At 42.3% G+C, this 24,763-nt stretch overlaps 1 protein-coding gene across 1 annotated transcript in view; it reads right to left on the bottom strand.

Annotated features, from left to right (window-relative positions):
- The window catches only part of abca2 (ATP-binding cassette, sub-family A (ABC1), member 2), a 402,151-nt gene that overhangs the window by 145,883 nt on the left and 231,505 nt on the right, over positions 1 to 24,763 (bottom strand). The window contains exons 9-10 of the mRNA XM_048613349.1: positions 9,373 to 9,591; positions 1,773 to 2,105 (exon numbers count right to left, since the gene is read on the bottom strand). Of these exons, the coding sequence (XP_048469306.1) occupies positions 1,773 to 2,105; positions 9,373 to 9,591 (552 nt within the window). The remainder of the gene's footprint in view (positions 1 to 1,772; positions 2,106 to 9,372; positions 9,592 to 24,763) is intronic.

Raw genomic sequence — 24,763 nt, 5'->3', positions numbered from 1 at the left:
ATGCGCTGCTGGCAGTGGGAGTGGACTCGGATACTTCAGAGACTCTTAAGTGACTCTTGGATAGGCAAATGGAGGATAGTAAAATGTAGGGTATGCAGGGTAGATTGACCTTAGTAGGATAATAGGTCGGCACAACTTCGTGGGCCGAAGGGCCTGTACTGTGTTGTACTGTTCTATGTTCAGTTCTTTTCCCAGGTCGCCCTTCTACAAGAAAGATGTTGTTAAACTCGAAAGGATGCAGAAAAGATTTACAAGGATGTTGTTGGGGTTGGAGGGTTTGAGTTAGACGGAGAGGTTGAATAAGCTGGGATTGTTTTCCCTGGAGCGTTGGAAGTTGAGGGGTGATCTTATAGAGGTTTCTAAAATCATGAGGGGCATGGATTTTTCCTCGGGCAGGGGAGTCAGAACTAAAAAGCATAGGTTTGAGATGAGAGGGGAAGATTTATAAAAAAGGACCTGAGGGTTAACTTTTTCATAGAGAGGATAGTGTGTGTACGGAACGAGCTGCCAGAGGAATGGTAAAGGCAGGTACAATTACAACATTTAAAAGGCATCTGGATGGGTATATGAATAGGGAGGGTTTAGAGGGATTTGGGCCAAATGCTGGCAAATGGGACTAGGTCAGATTGGAATGTCTGGTTGCTGTGGATGAGTTGAACCAAAGGGTCTGTTTCTGTGCTGGATGACTCTAAGTGTTGTTCAACATGGAGGAGCTGAGATGGTGGGTGGGTGGGCGGTGGCAGTGGTGGTGCGTGTGGTGGGAAGGGACGGGGAGCGACTGGTAATCTGCAAGATGTCACCTTGCACGTGTCTAAACAGATGAAGCGAGACTTCAAGGGCCCAGAGTCAATGCCGAGGGCTCCCAGGAAAATTCCATCCTGACTGTTTACTTGCAAGTGTGCATTTCAACTCCTTCAATAAAATGACATCTTGCACCATACACAAGCTAAAGTGGCGATGCATTTTGGATGCTCTCTAGCACCTAAAATATCTAGTGAAAACTGTCCCATGCCCTTAAGAAACAGCACCCTCCTGGGAGGGTCAGCTGGGGTGGGGTCCAGAGCATGTTGAGAGGCTTTCCCAAGGGAAGAACATTGATGTGGCATGATGAGCTCAAGCCCTCACAAACTGTCTCAGAAAAACATATCACTAACTAGTGGGACCAAGTGTGTTTGCTTTCAAAGCAATAAATTTGCTGGTCCATTTGCTGGGGAGCTGGCACGTATAGAGAGTGTGAAAGTGAGCCCAAGCTGGGTTCATGCAGCTGTTCATTCTTTAACCTCTGTCAGAGAAGAGGCTCCAGTCTGTATCGTCAACTGTGGAAGATTCAACCCAAGACAGCAAGTGAGTTAATAGGGAAATTAAGGAAAACGGCAACTTGAACTTCTATCATCCCACAGCTGAAAAAGTATTGGTTTCTAATATTACGTGTTAATTATTTCACAGAATAACAAGCACTTTACAAAAAATAATGTTGGAAATAATAGATCTTATCTAATGTCAGAACACAGGAGAGAAAATGTCTTAAGTGTAGTTCTCAATGCAAGAAAGGAAATGAAAAGTTGTTTAAGGTCAATGCTGACGTACAAATTAATCAACAATGTCTTTGTGTTGAGATGAATTGAAGCCAATTCGGTAGTGATGCGTGCTTAGTGGGGCATAACGGGACATGGAATTTGGTCCACAAATGAACTAGAGAATGATAAAGTCAACACTTGGCTGTGAAAGTCTTTCTTACATCCATGACTCCCCATGGAACAGCAGAATGTTACTAGCTTGTAATTGTACCTGTTATTCCCACACAGGATTGGCTGAAGGCCAGCCCAGAGCTGAACAAAAGCAGAAAACTGGGTGTGAGGATTCTCCTTCTCAGGCTCCTCGTCCTCTTCCGAGGTGGCATTGGTGGTTGTGAAGTTGTTGTTCCAGCTGGTAGTATTGGCAGCAGTAGGTGGGCTTTTGCCTGCACAAGCCCCCTTTGGGAGCAGCCTAGCAAGTCCCGATAAGGCATCTACATCCTTTAAGATTTTTTCCACCTCAATGAGGTCTTCAAGTAAGGCCTGAAGGTGATGCTGAACGGCTGTGCTGTTCACCTCATTCAACTTGAGCTGCACATGGGAAAGAAAATAATTACTCTGTAATAGCAGAAGATTACAATCAGTGCAGTAGTTACCCGCAATGCACAAGATAACACAGTCACAAGGTGATGTTAAGGGTCAACGTGAATTGATGTTTCAGGTTTGATATTTGATGATTAGCCATATTCAGTCTTTTTTTAAAATCAACTCCTTCAAGCCAAGAAGTAAACCACTCCCTGGGATGTGGTTGAATTATGAACAACAGTTTGTTGAACCTGGTACACAAACAGAAGGTAAACTAACTGAAAGTAAAACCTGAACATCCAGCCACTGTTCTTTTCCTCCAGATTACTCATCAACAGTACATTATGTGAAAACTATTGATTTCAATTATTCTTTCCAACATGTCCCCTTCAACAAGACAGATATTTTAATCAAAGGTTTGCATTTAAAATTAGACTAAGGTCAATAAGAGCATGATTAACATTAAATGGTTTTCAACCCATTATTTAATTCAGTTTGGTGTTTAGTTGTTTACAATTTTTCTTCCTCACCTAATTCCGCAATCAAGGGCTTTTGCCTTCATAGCCACATCTTGTGTGCAGCCTGCACACAGGCCCCTCCACAACATCTACAAACATTACAAAAGCTCAGGAAAATCAAAGTAGACCAGCAAAGAAGTGCTGTCATGGTGGAGGGAGTCTGTGGAGAAAACGAGTGCTAAAATACACACTGATAACGCTGCACTTTGCCCATTATTTCACGAAGCCATGTTATCAAGCAGGTGGGTAGGAGTATTCTACGGTTGCTTGAATGAACTCAACAAGATAAAATTGAAATGCGAAAGCAGTTATGAATAGTACTGATCTCATGGCCAACGTTAAGTGATAATCACAGGCAACACATTCTACACTATGAATGCTGCTGCAGTCTATAATGTGCAGACAAATGGATGACTGGGATAAGTTACAAGCATGTGGTACAGTGGTAGAGTCCCCACCTTTGTGCCAGGAGGTCTGGGTTCATGTCCTGCCTGCTCCAGAAGTGTGTGATACTGTCCCTGAACAAGCTAGCAAGTGTGTTTGGACTCTAACAGATACAATAACAGCTTCACTTGTCTGACACACTGAACCAAAACAACTGAGAAACGACAGGCCCAGGGTACTTCCCTGCCTTGTCACTATGGTTTTATTTACATGTCACTTTACTCCCTTTTGTGCCATGAAAAGGCCCAGAAAGTATGATTGTTACTTGCAAATTCTGATGTGATATTTTTTTCATGGAACATGGGTCATTTGGTGCTCATCCTTAATTGCCCTTGTGGAGTTGGTAATGAGCTGCCTTCTTGAACTGCTGCAGTCCATGGGGTGTAGGCATATCCACAGTGTTGCCGGTAGTTTCAGAGCTTTGATCCAACAACAGTGAAGGATTGCCTTTGATGTCAACAGCAGTCATTCTCACTGCAACTCTTGGTTTAATCTCTTTTGTCCTTGTTTGGACCAATGTATAGTTTATGAGCGTGTACCATAAAGAGCAATGATAGTTACTGGATTTGATTCAGTCCAGAAGGCTTGAAGTAACTGTAATACAAACCAATTTTTTCAGTACTGGATCCATCCTTACAACTACTCAAGGGAGCATCCTTGTTCTGACTGTTAATAGAGAGCAGTCCAAAGCCAAATTCCACTCTGTTTTCCCCATTGTAAGAAAAATTGGTAGAAGGTTATGAGTCAGAGGCAGGGTAGAGATGAATCATTGGAAAGTCATTCTAATTTTCAAGTTCAGATGATAACAAACATTCCAAATTCATTCTCGCGATTTATGACATTCTCCAAATCCCTTGAGATGTCATTGTTCCCACGCACAGAATATGCTACATGAATTTCTTTACAACATAAAGGGGAGCCATGTATTTTTGTTGAGTTCTAACTACTTAGGTTACCAGGCAATGGAGCACCAATACAAGAACCTCCTTAAAAAGGAATGGTGGGACAAGATTTGTGCTAGTGAAGTCCTACATGCCAAGTTCTTGGTGGTAGCTTAGTTTTCATTGGCACAAAAGCAGGATAGCATTATGTGCAATTTCAGGGTTGAAGTCTGCAGCACATCATCTCATACAATCTCTCTCTACTTGGCTTTAGTGTGAGATTGTTCCACCACAAGGGACTGTATTTGACAAATGAGAATTTATAAATGTATCCCAGAAAGAAAAAGCAGCAATATAAGTCTGACTCATCATGTAGACTTCAAAATGTAGTATAACATGTATGCTTATTTCCAAATATTACTGGCTCTTTAGTTTCTGGAATGCCTCTTTCTTCAGGGTATTGTTATGAATGTGAGGTTTTATAATATGCTTATGTTTTAACGGGTTTATTTAATTTGATGTAAAATGCAATGCTGGAAAGGGACACACAACCTGCTCCTCGTCCAGCCCGCTGATGAGCCTATGTGACCTTGCATGACCAACGGGATACAGGCCACAGGATAACTGTTGTGGAAATTCATGCCTCAGGTTTAACAACAGAAAGCACGGGAAAAGTTGCCATGGTTAGACTGACAGACTTTTAAGACAGTCCGATTAACACCCTGGTCACCAAGGGAGAGAGAGATAGGCAAAGGGAATAAACACATTCTTTATTAGCGATCAAGCAGAACATTGGTAAGAGCTTATCTCCTGGTGAAGACAATGGAATCTGGGTAAATTTGAAGCCACATGAGGTCATACCCTGACAAGGCCAGGAGAAGGAAGCAGAGGAGTGGCCCTTCACCACTGGGAGTCGGTCTGGGGAAATTTTCAGAAAACTGGAAATGTATTTGGATGTTATGACTCAATGAAATGAGGGTAGATGACTTTGTTGGAAGCTGGGAATAACTTTGAATTTACTCCTTTAAAAATATAATTCTGCAAAGAGTGCAGTGTATTGTATAACTATTGGTAATGTTAAGACATTAAAATGAGATGTGTCTTTTTGCATTTAGATTATTAGTTGTCTACAAAATAATGTAATTAGTCGTGTTGATTTCAGTTTTTCTTTTGCAGTTAAAAACATTAAAGCATGAAAGCACGTACAAATCTTTTAGGTTTGTCACCGGGAATTCAAATCTTTCAAAATTCATCAGTCTGTATGTGAACCATAAACAGCATCTTTTCAAAAGGTTGCATCAGCTCCTGCAGAATGAGCCAACACAAGTAGTTTAATTGACTTTAATGTCATCCTTATTTCCACTGCGTATGAAAGTGATTATTATGAAGAGCTTTATTAGAGTGGTCCCAGAGATGAGATATTACAGTTACCTGGGCAAACTGAGGTGATTAAATGTATTAATTAAAAGTTAAGTACTTACAGGTGGCAGGAGAACTCATTGTATAATTACTTAAGCACATAAAGAGACACTTAGGAACACTAATGGTGGGATATAGAGTTAAGAGCAACATATTTGTAATGTTTCACTCTATAAATAAATCTAACATGTAGTAAAGAATGATTTCTTAATGTGGGTTGTCCTCCCTCGGGGAGGGAATACTCGGAGGAAACTTGGTAGAGATTTTTGAAATCATAAGAAGTTTCAGCATAGGAAATATAGGGAAACGAATTCAGTTAGCATTAGAAACAAAAACAAGCATGCACAATTAATAGTGATTGGCAACAGAACCAGAGGTGGCTGGGGAAACGTACTTTCTCTATGACTTGCTAGGATTTGAATGTATTATGTGATAGGATGGTGATAACTGATTCACTACTGTACAAGCCTTCAACAGGATATTGAATAAATCGATGCAAGAAGAAAAAATTGCAGGGGTGTGGGGTTAAAGTAGAGAGATGGGAGGAACTACATCTCCTTTCACAGGAGCTGTCTTGGACTGAATGGGCCGAGGGACCTTCTTGCGTTGTTCTGCTCTATGGACAGTATTTCATCGAGATGATGGAGGTCTCTCCCACTGGCTACTGAGCCAGCAAAAACCCTCCCCCACTTCCTTTGACTTTGCCTGATTAAGTTCCTGATGGGTTTTTGTGGCACAGTGGCAATGCCCCTCCCTCCAAGCCAAGAAACCTTGGTTCAAATCCCACTTGCTCCAGAGCTATGTAGTAATATCTCTGAACAGGTTGATGAGAAAATAGCTCGGAAGACTTGTACATCTCTATATTAATAGTCTAGGGATCATACCACTAGGACACCCCTCTAAGCAGAAGGCCTGGATTTGAGTTCCTCCTGCTTAGAGGGAGAGAAATGGCCGAGTGACATTATCAATTAATCTAGAGACCCAAGTAATGTTCTGAGGACCCAGGTTCAAATCCTGCCAAGGCAGATTAAAAATGGTAATGATCTGGAATTAAAAGTGCAATGATGACCATCCAACCATTGTTAATTACCAAATAAACCTCATCTGGTTCCCTAATGTCTTTAGGGAAGGAACTGCCACCCTTACTTGGTCTGGTCTACAAGTGACTCCAGACCCACAGCAATGTGGTCAACTCTTAAACGCCGACTTGGCAATTAGGGATGGGCAATAAATGTTGGCTTAGCTGGCAGCATCCAAATCCCTTAAATGAGCTAAAAGTAAATCTGAACAGGTTGATTAAAATATTCACATATACAAAGGCCTCCCCCCGGTCAGAGGCTACAAGGTGGTGTCCTCCCCACCGTCCTGCCTGATAACACACTCTCCTGCCTCCCAAGCCATCTTTTGGAGTCTGTTTAATTCCACCCGATGATTCTCAAGCTCAGCAGTGCCCCATGCAATGCTTCAAGCTCACCTCTGCACCTGCTCTCTGGACTCAGGACATCAGGAGTAAAGGTAAATGAGAGAGAATAAAATCTCAAAACAGTAGAAGTTTCCCCTTTACAAAAATCAACAATTCATGAGCCAAAAGAAATATGTGCATTTATATAGCACCTTACATGACCTCAGAACATTCCAAAATGGTTTACAGCCAACAAAGATACAAGACATCAAATGTCACAACTTCCTTCTCATCAACATGTTATTTGTATCAGCCACTTGTTCTATCAAATCTCAACTGTTATTAAACTTCATCTATCAAAGCAAATAATTCAACATGAGGCCACTTTTTGGAAAGAAAACACAACCTGTAGTTCTTCACACCAGAAGAGTCATTAATAGTGCTAGAGGGCATTCTGCTAAGATCCTCTACACCAGTTTCCTTCTCATCTTCAGAGAATAGCCTTCCCTCAGCTCACCACGTTCTGTAACACAACAGTTGAAACGTGCCATGTGTGGGAAATTGTAACTCTGAGGTCGGTCTTATATCCCTCTGCATACATCATACCACACAGAGGAGGCCATTCAGCACATTATCTCTGTGCTGGCTCTTTGAAAGAGGAATCTAAGAAGCTCCTTTCTCCATATTTTACCCGATTGTCTGACAATTTTTACAGTACAAGTGCAAATTCAATTTATTTATGAAAGCTGCCCCAACCATTTCCATTAATACATGCCTTATCCTAACAACTCGCTGCATCAAATTTCTAATCATTCCTCTGGTTCAGTTGACAATAAACTCTAACCTGTGTCCTCTGATAACTGTCACCTCTACCCTCAAAACATTTTCTCTCCAGCTACTCCATCAAAATCCTTCAAGTGTTTCAATGGCTGCATTAAATCTCACTTGCATATTCTCTGCTCTACGTATGGTGCATGTTTGTCCAGGCCCAGAACATTACTGAAGTCCCTCATTTCTGACACCGTTCTGGTAAACCTCCACATGGTAAACAAATTAGTAAAGTTAGATCACATGGGATTCAGGGTGAACTTGCCAATTGGACACAAAATTGGCTTTATGGCAGGAGATAGAGAGTGATGGTGGAAGGTTGTTTTTCAGACTGGAGGCCTATGACCAGCAGTGTTCCACAGGAATTGGTAATGGGTCCATTTTTGATGACACTGAGATTGGTGCTATAGTGGGCAGTGAAGGTTACCAAAATTACGAAGTGATCTTGAACAATTGGGTCAATGCACTAAAGAGTGGCAGATGGAGTTTAATTTGGATAAATGAGAGGTACTGCATTTTGGTAAAATAAACAAGTGCACGAATTATATAAATAAAATAGGGCCTTGGGTAGTGTTGTGGAACAGAGATACCTAGGGGTTCAGGTACATAATTCTTTGAAGTTTGCATCACATACAGACAGGGTGATTAAGAAGAAGGCACTTAGCACACTTGCCTTCATTGCTCAGACCTTTGACTATAGGAATTGAGAAGTTATGTTGAGGTTGTACCGGACATTGGTGAGATCTCTTCTGGAGTACTGTGTCCAGTTCTGGTCGCCCTGTTACAGGATGGATATTATTAAGCTGGAGAGGGTTCACAAGAGATTTATCAGGGATGTAGCCGTGAATGGAGGGTTTCAGTTATGGACAGCCTGGATAGTTTGGGACATTTTTCACTAGAGCACGGGAGATTGAGGGGTGACCTTATATAGGTTTATAAAATCATGGGGGGAGTAAATAAGGTGAATAGCAGGTGTACTTTCCCTGGTTTGGGGGATTTCAGACTAGGGACTATATTTTTAAGGTGAGAGGAGAAAGATTTAAAAGAAATAAGGGACTGCTTCTTTACACAAAGGGTGGTTCGAGTATGGAAGGAGCATCCAGAGGAAGTGGTGGATGTGGTACAGTTACAATGTTTAAAAGACATTTAGGTAAGTACATGAATAAGAAATGTTTGGATATAGGCCAGGAGCAGGCAGGTGGGACTAAGTTAGTTTGGGATTATGGTCGGCATTGGTTGGACCAGAAACAGACCCTATGACTCTAAACCCTTTCCAAAGCCATAATATTTTCTCTAATGTGACCAGAATTCAACAGAATACTACAGGGGAAGCCTAACCAGAAACAAATATTTCTCAAGAATTGGTGAACAAGCCTTTCCACTGGTCTTGCGTCTTTGGAACATTACTTCACCTCTCTCATATGCTATAGTTCGCTAAGTTATATAGAAAGGGAATTAGGAACATTGTGGTTCTCAGTAACCTCATGACAAGACTAGACCAGAGCTCCATGATCCTTTAATGCATAGCTAGATACCTTGATAGACAATCAAATGCACGTTTTCTGTTGTGCAACTTTGTCTAGTTTAGACATTGCACAAAGAGAGACTCATTTAAGATGAGAACAGCTAACATGGTAACAATGATGGGAAAAAATTAGGCAGGAGTGAAGACACCCAGATCTCCTACATGGAGAAATGAAAGACATAGAACAAGTAGTAAAATTAAAAGTGAATGAGTCAAAGATTTTGTTTCCTGAAGATAAGATCTAAATTTGACTCACCTTCTCCACAATTTTCTGGATGTCCACTTGGCTTTGAAGTTTATTGGCGAGTTCCCGGAAATGCTCCTTCTGTAACTTGGCGGTGGTGTTACACACAGCTGCCCGGTAACTGCTGAGCCGAACCTTCTGAGAGGCAGGGATTGTGAGGATCTTCTGCAGATCATCCTGTTCATCGTTACAAGTCAGGTACTCCAATACTTTGGGTGCAAACAATATATTCTAGAAACCAGAATTAAAACTTTCATCAGGTGTGACAGAGAAAATCAGAAATAATACACCGACCTGCTGCTGCATAAGCTGAGCTGAGAGCCAGGCCACAGTACACTGATTTATCAACTTGTGGAAACTACACCTTTCCCTCATGTTAACGGGAACCTTGATCAATAGATGAAAACAATGTTTTAACATCTCATGACCCTTGACCTTGAAACACCGCCCAACAGTGTTCATTTCTCAACTTGGGAGGACAGCCCAGAGGATGCTACAGTCTCTTGTTTTGGCCTTACATTCCCAGTTCCACTCAGTGTTAAACAGGCTCATTCCTACATTTCCTCAGGCAAAACACCAACGTGGTGACCATAGTATGTGGGATTCAAAGCTACATGCTAACAGCTGGGCAGCATCTTGGGGATCTCAGATCACTAAGAATGAAGGTGCTTTGTGGTGCAGTGGTAGTGTCCTTACCGATGAGTCTGGAGACATAAGTTCAATACCACCTGTCCCAGCAGCGTTTAATAACATCTCTGAACAAATTGGCTAAAGATAAATATCACTCAGAATGAAGAGCCCAGTGAAGAAGGTTCCAATGACATCCTGCTTTATCATGCCTCTATACACAGAGTGTAACAGTGTAAAGACCACAGTGTAAATGTTCATCAGTTTGTACTGGTGTGTGTGTCCAGTTTTCATCAGTCTAAGGCTCTTAGAACCCACTTGCGATATTTACAGTCAAAGCATCAACAATTACAAAGACATCTAACCTAAAATGTAATGGGCAAGAATGATTATTTTCCCATCATTCATTCACGTAGTATTTATTGCCCATCCCGAACTAGTCTTGAACTGGGTGGCTCGCCAGGCCAATTCTGAGGGCAGTCAAGAGTCAGCTACATTGTTATGGGTCTGGATCACACGTAGGCCAGACCAAGTTGTGAGGCAGTTTTTCTTCCTTAAAAGGCATTAGTGAACCAGATGCATTTTTACCACAATCAACAGTGTCCTTCACTGAGACAACAAGGTGCAGGGCTGGATGAACACAGCAGGCCAAGCAGCATCATAGGAGCAGAGAGGCTGACGTTTCGGGCCTAGACCCTTCATCAGAAAAGGGGGAGGGGAAGGGGGTTTTGAAATAAATAGGGAGAGAGTGGGAGGCGGATAGAAGAGGGATAGAGGAGAGGATAGGTGGAGAGGAAACAAACAGGTCGAAGAGGCGGGGATGGAGCCAGGAAAGGTGAGTGTAGGTAGGGAGTTAGGAAGGGGATAGGTCAGTCCAGGGAGGACGGACAGGTCAAGGGGGCGGGATGAGGTTGGTCGGTAGGAGATGGAGGTGCGGCTTGAGGTGGGAGGAGGGGATAGGTGGGAGGAAGAACAGGTTAGGGAGGCAGGGACGAGCTGGACTGGTTTTGGGATGCGGTGGGGGGAGGGGAGATTTTGAAACTTGTGAAATCCACATTGATGCCATTGGGCTGCAGGGTTCCCAAGCGGAATATGAGTTGCTGTTCCTGCAACCTTCGGGTGGCATCGTTGTGGCACTGCAGGAGGCCCAGGATGGACATGTCGTCTGAGGAATGGGAGGGGGAGTTGAAATGGTTCGCGACTGGGAGGTGCAGTTGTTTGTTGCGAACCGAGCGTAGGTGTTCTGCAAAGCGGTCCCCGAGTCTCCGCTTGGTTTCCCCGATGTAGGAGGAAGCCACACCGGGTACAGCGAGATGCAGTATACCACATTGGCAGATGTGCAGGTGAACTGGCTTTTAATCCCAGACGCTCTTATTCATGTGAATTTAAAGTTTACCATTGCCATGGCAGGAATTGAGTCTGGTTCTGGATTGCTAATCCAGCAATATCACCACAATACCACTGGCTCCCAAATACGCATGTTGAAATGAATATTTTTTCCCCCTGAAAATAGATTCTCTAATAAGGCTTAGAATAACTTCAGTTCTTGTTACTCATAGGTTAGTCATAGGTGACTGATGGTAGCGGTGGAATGATGTTTTTCGGAATGGAGGACTATGACTAGTGGTGTTCCACAGGGATCTGCTGTTTGTGATCTACATAAACGATTTGGAGGAAACGTAGCTGGTCTAATTAGTAAGCTTGCCGATGATACTGAGATTGGTGGGGTTGTGGATAGTGAGGAGGATTGTCAGAGGTTACAGCACGATATAGATCAGTTGGAGGCATGGGCAGAAAAATAGCAGATGGCATTTAATCTGGACAAATGTGAGGTGATGCATTTTGGAAAGTCAAGTACAGGTGGAAATTAAACAGTGAATGGCAGAACCCTTAGGAGTATTGTTATGCAGAGAGATCTGGGGTTGCAGGTCCACAGATCACTGAAGATGGAAGCACAGGTAGACAAGGTAGTGCAAAAGGCCTATGGCATGCTTGTCTTGACAGAGGGTGATGGAGGCAGGGTGTGAGAGACAGGAATTTAGAGAGAGAAATTGAGAGATAGGTACAGAGAGGGAGAGTATAAGGATAGAAAAGTTATACTGCAGCTTCAGTTAGGCCACTCTTGGAATATTGGGTACAGTTCCGGTCACCACACAATCAGAAGGATGTGGATGCTTTGGAGACGGCACATAAAAGGTTTACCAGGATGTTGCCTGGTATGAAGGACTTTAGCTATGAAGAAAGGTTGAATAAGCTGGGTTTGTTTTCACCGGAACGCAGGAAATTGAGGGACGACCTGATACAAGTTTATAAGATTGTGAATGGCATGGATAGAGTGAAAAGTATGAGGCTTTTTCCCAGCGGGGAGGGGTCTATTACTAGGGGACAGAGGTTCAAGGTGCGAGGGGAAAAGTTCAAAAAGAGATGTGCCAGGCATGTTTTTCACACAAAAGGTGGTGAGTGCCAGGAACGCGCTGCCAGGGGAGGTGGTGGAAGCAGACAGAATAGCAGCATTCAATAAGCACCTGGATGAATACATGAATAGGAAGGGAACAGAGAGATAGGGAACTTGTAAGCAAAGACAGTTTTAGTGGGGAAGGGCAAAATGTGTCAATGCAGGCTGGGAGGGCCAAGGGCCTGCTCCTCTCCTGCATTGTTCTTTGATGTTTAGAGTCTTTGTAAATAAGAGTGTAGTGAACATGAGACGTGAACTGTTAAAGTCTGATATTATTCCATTTCCACCCTGCAAGCCACTTAATTGAGTAAAACATTATTGGCTGGAAATTAAGTACAGCAACAAGACTACAAAAGTCATCTGCAATTGTTTTGCATTAGAATTTCTGACCTAGTCAATAAATCTAAAGCATTACCTGGTCCTACTATGTTAAAATAGGATTCATTCAGTTTATCATTTGTATTTGCAATGTCTTCCACATACACAGCAGCATTTACATAGCTTATTCTGTTTAATGTTGCAGTCTGGTACCTTTATTAGCTCTATACTTTTTACTCTACAAATTTAAACATTCGTGTTTGTGGCTCCAGGTACTTTACGAACAAATTACAATAATGACTTCCATTTCATAGAATCATAGAATCCCTCCAGTGTTGAAGCAGGCTATTTGGCCCATCGAGTCCACACCAACGCTCCGAACAGCACTGCACACAGACCCACCCGCACTACCCTGTCCCTGTAACCATGCATTTCCCATGGCTAAACACCTTGCCTGCACATTGCTAGGCACAATGGCCAAGTTAGCATGGCCAATCCACCTAACTTACACATCTTTGGACTGTGGGAGGAAACTGGAGCACCCGAAGAAAACGCATACAGACTTGGGGAGAATGTGCAAACTCCATACCGAGGATGGAATTGAACCCAGGTCCCTGGCATTGAGGCAGCAGTGCTAACCACTGAGTCACCGTACAGCCCTATTTATATGGTGTTTATCAGGCACTTCAACAAGGACGCTCTCAGATAAAATTTGGCATCAAGCCACAAAGAAAGATCAGGTTAAGAGAAGAGGAAAAGTTTGTGTAGCTTGTTGCGGGGAGAATTTTAGTTTTAGCTGTCAGTGGTGGAGTCCGTGATGAAAATGAGAGATGAAGCAAGAGCTCATCATTAGAGAAGTGTGGGGATCTCAGAGTGCTGTAGGTCTAGTAGAGGTTATTGAGATAAAGAAGGGTGAAGTCATCAGTGGGATTGAAAACCAGGATGAGAATTTTAAATTGCTGGAGTTGTCAGTCTGTGAGGTAACGTAGGTCACTGAGCACAGAGCTGATGGGGAAATGTAAAAAAATCCTTTCCAGCTGAAGAAGGTCCTCAGCAATAATCTTTTTGGTGATAAGGTCTGTATCTTATGAATACTGATGCATTTCTTCATCAACATCCTCAGCAAACTCTTCACCCTGGTGTTGTTACTAATTTGAAAATGTAAATTCAAAACCTGACAAATATAGCTTGAAACGAGGTTTACAGATTTGAATACATCTGAAATTTTAACCCAACTACTCCCAGGCGAGATTGATGACATTGGAAGTGTTACAGGGACAAAAAATGCTCTTGCTCTCAAATTGGAGACCACATTCCCTGATGAAATGTTATGTTTGCCATTATAATTTTTTGTCTGCATGACACTTCCAATGGCATCAGTCTCGCCTAAGGGGTTGGTGGGGAACTTATAATTTCAAATATATTCAGATCTGTACATTTCATTTCAAGCTATTTTGTCAGGTTTTGAATTTATATTTTCAAATGATAAAACAAGACGTTCCTGTTTGAATTGTTAAAGATAGATGGCTGGTAAGTATATTCTTAAAACCACGCGTCAGATCCACAGGATCAAACAGCACTGCAACAACCATTCAGCCCATCATAGCCATGCCAAAAGATCTATCCAAGTAGTCCCAATCCTCTGCTGTTTACCTTTAGCCCAGCAAATGTCTCCTTTTTTAAGGATACATCCAATTCCCTTCTGAAGGTTCCTATTCATTCTGTATTTTATCAGGCAGTGCTTTCAGCTCATAACTTGCAAGGTAAAGGCTCAAGCCACACTTCAGTGATTTGAGCACACAATCAAAGCTGCCATTCCAGTGGAGTACCGAGGGTGTGCTACACTGTCAGCAGTGCTGTTGTGCTAACGAGACGTTAAACTTCTTGGGAATATTAATTCATGCACAACAAAGATGACAGGGGATTGGTGGCTGAGAGTGTGTGTGGATATGGATGGATGCCAGCGTGATCCAAGGCAACCACAGCTGCGGTAAGTGTTGGCAACTCAAGGAGCTTCAGGTCAGTGTCACCAAGAGCTGGAGACCGTGCGGCAGATGCACTGGTGCATCATAGATTGGGGAAAAGCTACCTGCACATGCTGCGCTAGGAGGCAGTCATACATTATGGATAAGTTCATTTGATTTGGTCCTTTATCAGGGGCAGTGGGGTGTAACTGCACTGAGGCAGATAGAGGACTAAGAGGTAGAAGTGGAGGAGCCTCAGCATTTGCAGTTGACGAATAGGTTTGAGCTTGGTGTAGTCTGAATAGATGACTGCAGGGGATGCAACGTGGCCAGGCAAACTGACCATTTTAGGCTGTAATAAAATTTGGCTTTTTTTTGGTGGTGGGGGTGAGACAGGACTGAGGAAAACGTTTCTGAACAATTCGGGGTTTGATTAACTAAAATCTCTGAGTTATTATCTCAGCCATGAGTAGGTTGGCATGGATACATGTGATTAAAGAGATGAACAAGAAATTGGATTCAAAACTTGCTGTAGGAGAAATAGATTTCAATCCATGGGACACACACAACGGGACTGGAAATATGGGAGCTATACCATTCTTTGCCTGAACTGTGCAGGGATGAGTGTCCTGGTGAATCATCTAACTTTGGGGAGGAATGGCTTAGTGGTATTATTGCTGGTATTATTAATCTACAGATGCAGGTAATGTTTGGGGAGATGGGTTTGAATCCTGCCATGACAGACGATGGAATTTGAATCCAATAGAAATCAGGAATTAAGAGTTTAAAGATGACCATGAATCCATTGTTGATTGTCAGGAAAAACCCCATCTAGTTCACTAATGCCCTTCAGGGAAGGAAACTGCCATCATTGCTTGGTCTGACCTACGTATGACTCCAATGTGGTTGACTCTTAACTGCACTCTGGGCAATTAGGGATGGGCATAAATGCTGGCCTAGCCAGTGATACCTTCATCTTGTTAATGAATTTTTAAGAAATCTGCAGAAAGGGCTTTAAACTAAATAGTGAGCAAAAGGAATCATATGAGGAGAGTCGCAGTAAATCAAAGGGAAACTAAAAGGTAACGATTTGGATAATGATGAGCAGATGGGACAGGAAAGGAAGAGAGTACAAACCCCAAGTACACTTACACAAGGCCAAAGACTGTAAACTGGGTAACAATTAAATACTCTGCACCTGAATGCATGTAATATGCATAACAAAATGGCTCAATTGTTAATGCAGACAGAAATAAATATGCATGATTTGATAGTCACTACAAAGATATAGTTGCAAGGTAACCAAGGCCAGGACCTGAATATGAAAAGATATTTGACATTTTGAAAATACAGGAAGCTAGGAAAAGGTGACGAGGCAGCTCAGTTAATAAAGAATATAATTAGTACAGCAGTGAGAGATGACCTTAGCTTGAAAGGCAAAGATGTAGAATCAATAAAATAAGAAATAAAAAAGGTACGAGCTCACTTGTGGGTGTAGCCTACAGCCTCCCAAACAGTTGGCAAGATGTAGGATTGAGCATTACAGGTGGAAATAAATGGAAGTGACATAATAATCATGCAGCACTTTAATTTACATGTGGATTAGTTCAATCTGACTGTCAAAGTTAGGCTAGAAAGTGAATTGAGAGATCATATTTCGGACAAGTCCTTAGGCCATTATTCTGTAGCCAACCAGGGAGCAGGCTATTCTAGTTGCTGAAAGTATCAATGAGACAGAATTAATCAATAATCTTTTGGTAAAGGAACTTCCAGGTAACAGCAATCACAACATGATGCAATTCCTTGTTCAGTCTGAGAGCGTTGTTCAGGTTTCAAACAGGTGTTTTAAAAATACATAAAGATATCCATAAAGAAATGAAGTCAGAGCTGGCCAAAGTCTAGGAAATTATGTCTGAAGGTAGGACAGTAGAGATATAGTGGAAAACTTTCTAGCAATTGTTAAATAGCTCAACAAAAATATATGCCGTTGAGAAAGAAGGATTCTTTGAGAAGGATGCATCATCTGTGCCTAAGTAAGCAAGTTAAGGATCTTATCAAATTGAAAGAAATGCTATACGAATCTGTAAGAACCAGTGGTAGGTCACAAAATCTGTTAGATTTTGAGAACCAGAAAAGAATGACTAAAAATAACAATAGCTAAACAGAAAGTAGAGGTATGAGAGAAAGCGAGTGAGTCAGATTAAAAACAGATCAAGTTCTTCCAAGCATTTACACAAGAAAGGATAACTACAGCTAGTGTTTGTCCTCTAAAGTGTCTGGGGAATTGTTAATGAAAGAAGGACATAGTCAAGACGTTGAATGAGTATCTTGTGCCTCTTCACTGTAGGAAGTTTAGAAATCTTCCCAAAGATAACTGAAAATCACGTGTCGTTAGACAGGGGTGAACTTAATGCTTTAAAATCATCACAGACAAGGAGCTGGGAAAACTATTAGACCTTAAGGCTGACAAATTGCCACATATCAGCATGGGTAAAGCCCAGTACACTTTGGCACACAAGGTCAGAAGTGTGACACAAAATTCTTGGGAAGTAGTGCAGTTGGCGCAGACTTTTCAGTAAGATCAGGGAAGGTGGTAAAAGAGGGGGAGGTGTGGCATTGTTAGTCAAGGACTGTATTACGGTGGCAGAAAGAACACTTGATGACAACTCGTCTACTGTGGTAGTATGGGCTGAGGTTAGAACCAGGAAAGGAGAGGTCACCCTGTTGGGAGTTTTCTATAGGCCTCCGAAAAGTTCCAGAGATGTAGAGGAAAAGATTGCAAAGATGATTCTGGATAGGAGCGAAAGTAACAGGGTAGTTGTTATGGGGGGCTTTAACTTTCCAAATATTGACTGGAAACGCTACAGTTCGAGGACTTCAGATGGGTCAGTTTTTGTCCAATGTGTGCAGGAGGGTTTCCTGACACAGTATGTAGATAGGCCAACAAGAGGCGAGGCCACATTGGATTTGGTACTGGGTAATGAACCAGGCCAGGTGTTAGATTTGGAGGTAGGAGAGCACTTTGGTGATAGTGACCACAATTCAGTTATGTTTACTTTAGTGATGGAAAGGGATCGGTATATAAAGCAGGGCAAGAGTTATAGCTGGGGGAAAGGCAACTATGAGGCGATGAGGCAAGATTTAGGATGCATAGGGTGGAGAAGGAAACTGCAGGGGCTGGGCACAATTGAAATGTGGAGCATGTTCAAGGAACAGCTACTGCGTGTCCTTGAGAAGTATGTACCTGTCAGGCAGGGAGGAAGTGGTCGAGCGAGGGAACCGTGGTTTACTAAAGAAGTTGAATTTCTTGTCAAGAGGAAGAAGGAGGCTTATGTAGAGATGAGGCGTGAAGGCTCAGTGAGGGCGCTTGAGAGTTACAAGTTAGCCAGGAAGGACCTAAAGAGAGAGCTAAGAAGAGCCAGGAGGGGACATGAGAAGTCTTTAGCAGGTAGGATCAAGGAAAATCCTAAAGCTTTCTATAGGTATGTCAGGAATAAAAGAATGACTAGAGTAAGATTGGGGCCGGTCAAGGACAGTTGTGGGAAGTTGTGCGTGGAGTCTGAAGAGATAGGAGAGGTGCTAAATGAATATTTTTCGTCAGTATTCACGCAGGAAAAAGACAATGTAGTTGAGGAGAATACTGAGATACAGGCTATTAGACTGGACGGGATTAAGGTTCATAAGGAGGACGTGTTAGCAATTCTGGAAGGTGTGAAAATAGATAAGTCCCCTGGGCCGGATGCGATTTATCCTAGGATTCTCTGGGAAGCTAGAGAGGAGATTGCAGAGCCTTTGGCTTTGATCTTTATGTCGTCATTGTCTTCAGGAATAGTGCCAGAAGACGGGAGACTAGCAAATGTTGTCCCCTTGTTCAAGAAGGGGAGTAGAGACAACCCTGGTAATTATAGACCAGTGAGCCTTACTTCGGTTGTGGGTAAAGTGTTGGAAAGGATTATAAGAGATAGGATTTATAATCATCTAGAAAGGAATAATTTGATTAGGGATAGTCAACACGGTTTTGTGAAGGGTAGGTCGTGCCTCACAAACCTTATTGAGTTCTTCGAGAAGGTGACCAAACAGGTGGATGAGGGTAAAACGGTTGATGTGGTGTATTTGGATTTCAGTAAAGCGTTTGATAAGGTTCCCCACTGTAGGCTATTGCAGAAAATACGGAGGCATGGGATTGAGGGTGATTTAGCGGTTTGGATCAGAAATTGGCTAGCTGTAAGAAGACAGAGGGTGGTGGTTGATGGGAAATGTTCATCCTGGAGTTCAGTTACTAGTGGTGTACCTCAAGGATCTGTTTTGGGGCCACTGCTGTTTGTCATTTTTATAAATGACCTGGATGAGGGCGTAGAAGGATAGGTTAGTAAATTTGCGGATGACACCAAAGTCGGTGGAGTTGTGGATAGTGCAGAAAGATGTTGTAGGTTACAGAGGGACATAGATAAGCTGCAGAGCTGGGCTGAGAGGTGGCAAATGGAGTTTAATGCGGAAAAGTGTGAGGTGATTCACTTTGGAAGGAGTAACAGGAATACAGAGTACTGGGCTAATGGTAAGATTCTTGGTAGTGTGGATGAGCAGAAAGATCTCGGTGTCCATGTGCATAGATCACTGAAAGTTGCCACCCAGGTTGATAGCGTTGTTAAGAAGGCGTACAGTATGTTAGGTTTTATTGGTAGAGGGATTGAGTTTCGGAGCCATGAGGTCATGTTGCAGCTGTACAAAACTCTGGTGCGGCCGCACTTGGAGTATTGCGTACAGTTCTGGTCACCGCATTATAGGAAGGATGTGGAAGCATTGGAAAGGGTGCAGAGGAGATTTACCAGGATGTTGCCTGGTATGGAGGGAAGGTCTTATGAGGAAAGGCTGAGGGTTTTGAGGCTGTTTTCGTTAGAGAGAAGAAGGTTAAGAGGTGACTTGATAGAGACATACAAGATCATCAGAGGATTAGATAGGGTGGACAGTGGGAGCCTTTTTCCTCGGATGGTGATGGCTAGCACGAAGGGACATAGCTTTAAATTGAGGGGTGATAGATATAGGACAGATGTCAGAGGTAGGTTCTTTACTCAGAGAGTAGTAAGGGCGTGGAATGCCCTGCCTGCAAAAATAGTAGACTCGCCCACTTTAAGGGCATTTAAATGGTCATTGGATAAACATATGGATGATAATGGAATAGTTTAGGTTAGATGGGCTTCAGATTGGTTTTCACAGGTCGGCGCAACATCGAGGGCCGAAGGGCCTGTACTGTGCTGTAACGTTCTATGTTCTATGTTCCAACACCACGCATGTGCAGAGATTTGGCACGGCATATGTGCAGAAGGTGGGAAATCTACTCATTACACAGCTTGCTTGTGCGCGCACAGGTCCAAACACTTGGTCTGAGCATGCACAATGACTGAAGATCACATCTCTGGGATGGGAAGAAACTGCTCAACTGTGGCCAAGAGATGCGTGCAATGTTTCTGAACAGCAGTTTATTGGCCTGCCTGCCTGGACCCGTTTCCACATTAGCGCAGATATTAAGGTGAATATTTTTGGAATTTTTTTGTAGTTAAGCCATTGATCTAAGTCTAAGGGTAGATTCTAAGAGGAAATGGGCAGGTTTCTTGGTCAAAAGCAGCGATTCCTCTGCTTATTCTGTTATATTATTATGAAACATGTGAATCCAAAGATTAAAAAGTAAGAACTGTTCAGAGACTGTATAATGAGAGGCATCTGGTCTTTGGACTTTCATGATCAGGAAATGCCACTTGCCCCTTATCTGAATTTCTCTTCTGTAGTGAGAGGTTGGCAAACACCGTAATGGTCCCAACTAAGTTCACAGAATCACACAATCCCGAGAGGGCAGCCATTTGTCCCATCGAGTCTGCACTGACCCCCCTGAAAGGCATTCCACCCAAAACCCCATATTTCCCATGGTTAATCCACTCAGCCTATACATTCCTGGATACCATGGGCAGTTTAGCATGGCTAATCCACCGAACTGCACATCTTTGGACTTCGGGAGGAAAGCAGAGCACCCAGAGGAAGCCCACGCAGAAGCAACCATTTACAAATAAAACCTCCATCTCTTGCAATAAAACACATTGAATACTTCAAGAGGTTAAGAGAACAAAACATCAAGCAGATCCAACTTCAGATGGAGTGTGCGTGGATAGCAGATAAAGATTAAGACGCTAGTTACCTGGTGACGGAACTTGCAACAAAATCAAAGAAAGCACATGTCACTGCCAAAACCTTAATAACACCTGCACATGAAAACATCGTAGGTAAAATGTCAGCTGAATTGAGCAGATTTTGAAAATATGTCTGCGCTCACAAAGGCAGTGTACTTTTGCTGGTGGATTTGAAACATGAATGCTCTTGATCCTTCTTTAGCTTGTTGCATACACTATGTTGCATACCTCTCTGGTAAGACCATAAACATAGGAAATGCAAGTGAATGTAATGTTCATCAGCAATCAATCCAGCTGAAAAAAGTAGGCATGCTGCGGAAATTGTGTTTCTTTGAACTGTTCCTTGATATTAAAAAGGTTGAGAAGCACTGGGATACAGGATTGTTAAGGTAACAGGAAGTGGAGAGTGGGGATAAATGGGTACCTTTTGTGGATAAGGTGAAAATTGTGGAGTGACAGAGGGATCAATGATGGGGTCTCAATCATTTACAATTTATATCAATGACTTAGCTGAAGAGATCAAATATAAGGTAGCCGTGCTGGCCAATAACACTAAGATAGTTAAGAAATGAAGTTACTAAGAGGAAATAGAGTTTCTGAAAAGGAATATAGATAGGCTAAGTGAGTGGTCTAAAGACTCAAAGAAAAAGAAGCAAGAACTTCTGAAACGTAGCATACTACTTAAATGGAAAGTGAGTGCAGAACATTCGTGATATCAAGGGATTTAGGTACCTTGGTACACGAAGTACAAGAAGTCGGTGTGCAAATACAACACGGGCACACAATTTAAGCATAAGAGGCCTCCCTTTTTACGTAGAGGTGAGTGTTTTTTTTTCTCTCCCAGATGATCATTAGTATGGAATTCTCTAGCCCAGAGGGCAGTGGAGGCTGGCTCTCTGAATTATTCAAGGCTGAGTTGTATTTTTGATGGACAACGGAGTTAAGGGTTATGGCAGACAGACAGCGATGACTTTCTTGAACGGTAGAATAAAACAAGGAACTGCAGGCGCTGAAGATCTAAAACATAAACAGAAATTGCTGGAGATACTCGGCAGGTCTGGCAGTCTGTGTTGAGTCTGGTGACTCTTGTTCAGTAGCATACAGAACCATCACAATTCCTTTAAAGATGAGGAAATCAATGTAAATGTTACAATTCAACTGACTGCCCACCAGACAGTAGTCTGGTAAACTGCCTGAAAAAGAATGTGGCTGTCCCATAACCCCCAACAGCCTTTGAAGAGTAAGTGGGACAGAGGTGAACTCAGTCTCCTGCTCTTACTTCATCAATCTTCATCCCCACTTTCACATCATAGCATCTGTTAGATAATGTGCAACTGCTATTGCTGGATAAAGGCAGCTCAAAAATATTATGCAAGGCAAAGGATTTATATAGGTTAACAACGGCTGGGAGACTTTCAGCTCAACCATGAAAATAGGTGACCTCAAAAAAAAAGCTGACTTACGTGAAATGACCCACTAATTACATTTTCTGAAGTTTATCGGGTAACAGAGACAAATGATCAAAATATGTCACGCAAAACAAATCCAAGCTGCTCAAAGGTCAGAAATTCTAACAAAAAATACTTTTCTTTATAACTTGACCATTTTACTTCCTGGTCTCTGGTTGGCAATATCTATATGAATAATAATTATCTGTCATTTGAATATTCCAGAGGGAGCAATGTTGCACAACTTCAGATGCCCTTGACCAACATTTCAACAAGACTGGCACAGCTGGTTCCCAGGAGTCTATCATCAGGTGGTCCTTTCTGTCTCACACAAGCAGCTAATGATGACAGATCAGCATGCAGAAAACTAACAGGAAAGGAAAATTCAGCTCTATCGTGTTGATGACTAAAGATAAAGGAACCACACCTCTTTGCTGTGCTCCTTTTGGGCTTTATAAAGTGAATTTTTTTGTGATGTTTTTATTCTGCTTGTTCCATGCATTTTATTTAACTATAAACTGGATGAATTTCAGTAGTCTTCAGTCTCAGCAGATAAATACTGTATGATGATTTAATTTTATATCACCACAAGTCATTTGCATGCACTTTCAAAATATGTGTCTTATGGGTGAAATCTATGCTCAGTCACATGGTTTACATTTTACAGCACATCATATCCAAAATGTATGCCTTTTATATGGCCATTCTGTCATGGCCTCCAGTTCAAAATTAGGACATTCCTAACCGAATATGAACATAAAATATAGGGCTTCACCACTATTCAAGGAAGTGGCTTTTTCAGGGCAAAAATATCTCTCTTCTTTGCTAGCAATGTCCATACTCCGAGAATCACTATTGGATAAAAGCAGTTCGACAAGATTACCTCGATTGCTCTTTCCCCCTCTACTAGAGAGATAGTTTCTGGGAATGCTGCAATTTCCAACTTCCTGTCTCTTTGGGTTCTATTCCCAACTATCGTTTACTGCTTACCCCCTCCCTCCACCCTATCTTCCTCGCTACCATCAGTTCTGAGGAAGGGTCACCGGACCTGAAACGTTAACTCTGATTTTTCTTCACAGATGCTGCCAGACCTGCTGAGCTTTTCCTGCAACTCCTGTCTTTGTTCTTGTGTTGAAACAGACTTCCAAACTCATTTCAATAAAGGAAGCAGCTCAGGTGGTTTCAGAGTATACCTGACTATGACTGCAGCGATATAATTGGTCACTGCTGATGTTTGGCAAGAGGATGCTGTAAAATGGCCATGGAGAGCTTTGAAGCTCCTTGACTCCCTTAAGTGACTCCTGTATCTTTACTGACAGCAAGAGGTGCCTGCTTTATTTAATATCAAAATGATAAGATGAAGTAAATAATGGATTTTAAAAAATGACCTCGTGATTTGGACTGTCATATTTATATGAGCACAACTCCAACCTTTCTGTACCATTCAGTGAACTGAGGCCAGGTCTAAATTGCTAGGCTTCAGTATTCTACAGAAACTATTTGAACATACATACTGACAGTTACAATCAAACGTCCCTTACTGAACCCATACGTATGCTTATCCCAATAGGAATAAAAACAGAAAATGCTGGAAAAACTCAGCAGGTTTGGGTACATCAGTAGAGACAGTAGCAAGAGTTGATGCATCAGTTCGGCATGACTCTTCATCAGAACGGAGGAGTCCTGGAGGAGTCCCGCTTCACACTCATTATAAATAATTCCTGTTGTGTGACTAGAAATCGACAGCTAATTCCTGAAGCAGAATCTAAGTTGATACATGTTGTACATGTCACGTTTGAGTGGAGACATTCAACTGAAGCCCCACACTAGCCCATTCAGGTAGGTAAAGAAGATCCCATGCAGGACCTTGAGGAAGAGCTGGGCAGATCTCCATAGTGTATTGGCCAATTTTTATCTTTTAACCAGCATAATCAAAACAGATTATCTGGTCATTATCATGCTGATGTGTGGAAATTGTCTGCCACATTTCCTACATTACAACAATGGCTACATGTTGAAAACACTTGTTGTAAAGCATTTTAAGACTGTGCAAGATGCAATATAAAAACAACCATGCCTTCTGAGTGTGGTGCTGTTGGCTAGCTAATAGTGAGTTCCTTTAGACCATATGGTTTGAGTTGATTCAACTCGAGCAGTATCTCTGTAACAGGGCAGCACAGTGGCTCAGTAGTTAGCCAGGGCCCTGGGTTCAATTCCAGCCTCAGGTGACTGGCTGTGTGGTGTTCACACATTCTCCTGGTGTGTGTATGGGTTTCCACAGGGTGCTCTGGTTTCCTTCCACAGTCCAAAGACGTGCAGGTTAGGTGGATTGGCCATGCTAAATTGCCCAAAAAGTGTCCAGGGTTAGTCACGGGAAATGTGAGGTTACAGGGATAGGATAGGGTTGGGTGG

Source organism: Rhincodon typus, chromosome 28 (genome assembly GCF_021869965.1).
Source record: "Rhincodon typus isolate 14 chromosome 28, sRhiTyp1.1, whole genome shotgun sequence".
NCBI lineage: Eukaryota > Metazoa > Chordata > Chondrichthyes > Orectolobiformes > Rhincodontidae > Rhincodon > Rhincodon typus.
This window is presented reverse-complemented; position numbering and strand designations above follow the sequence as displayed.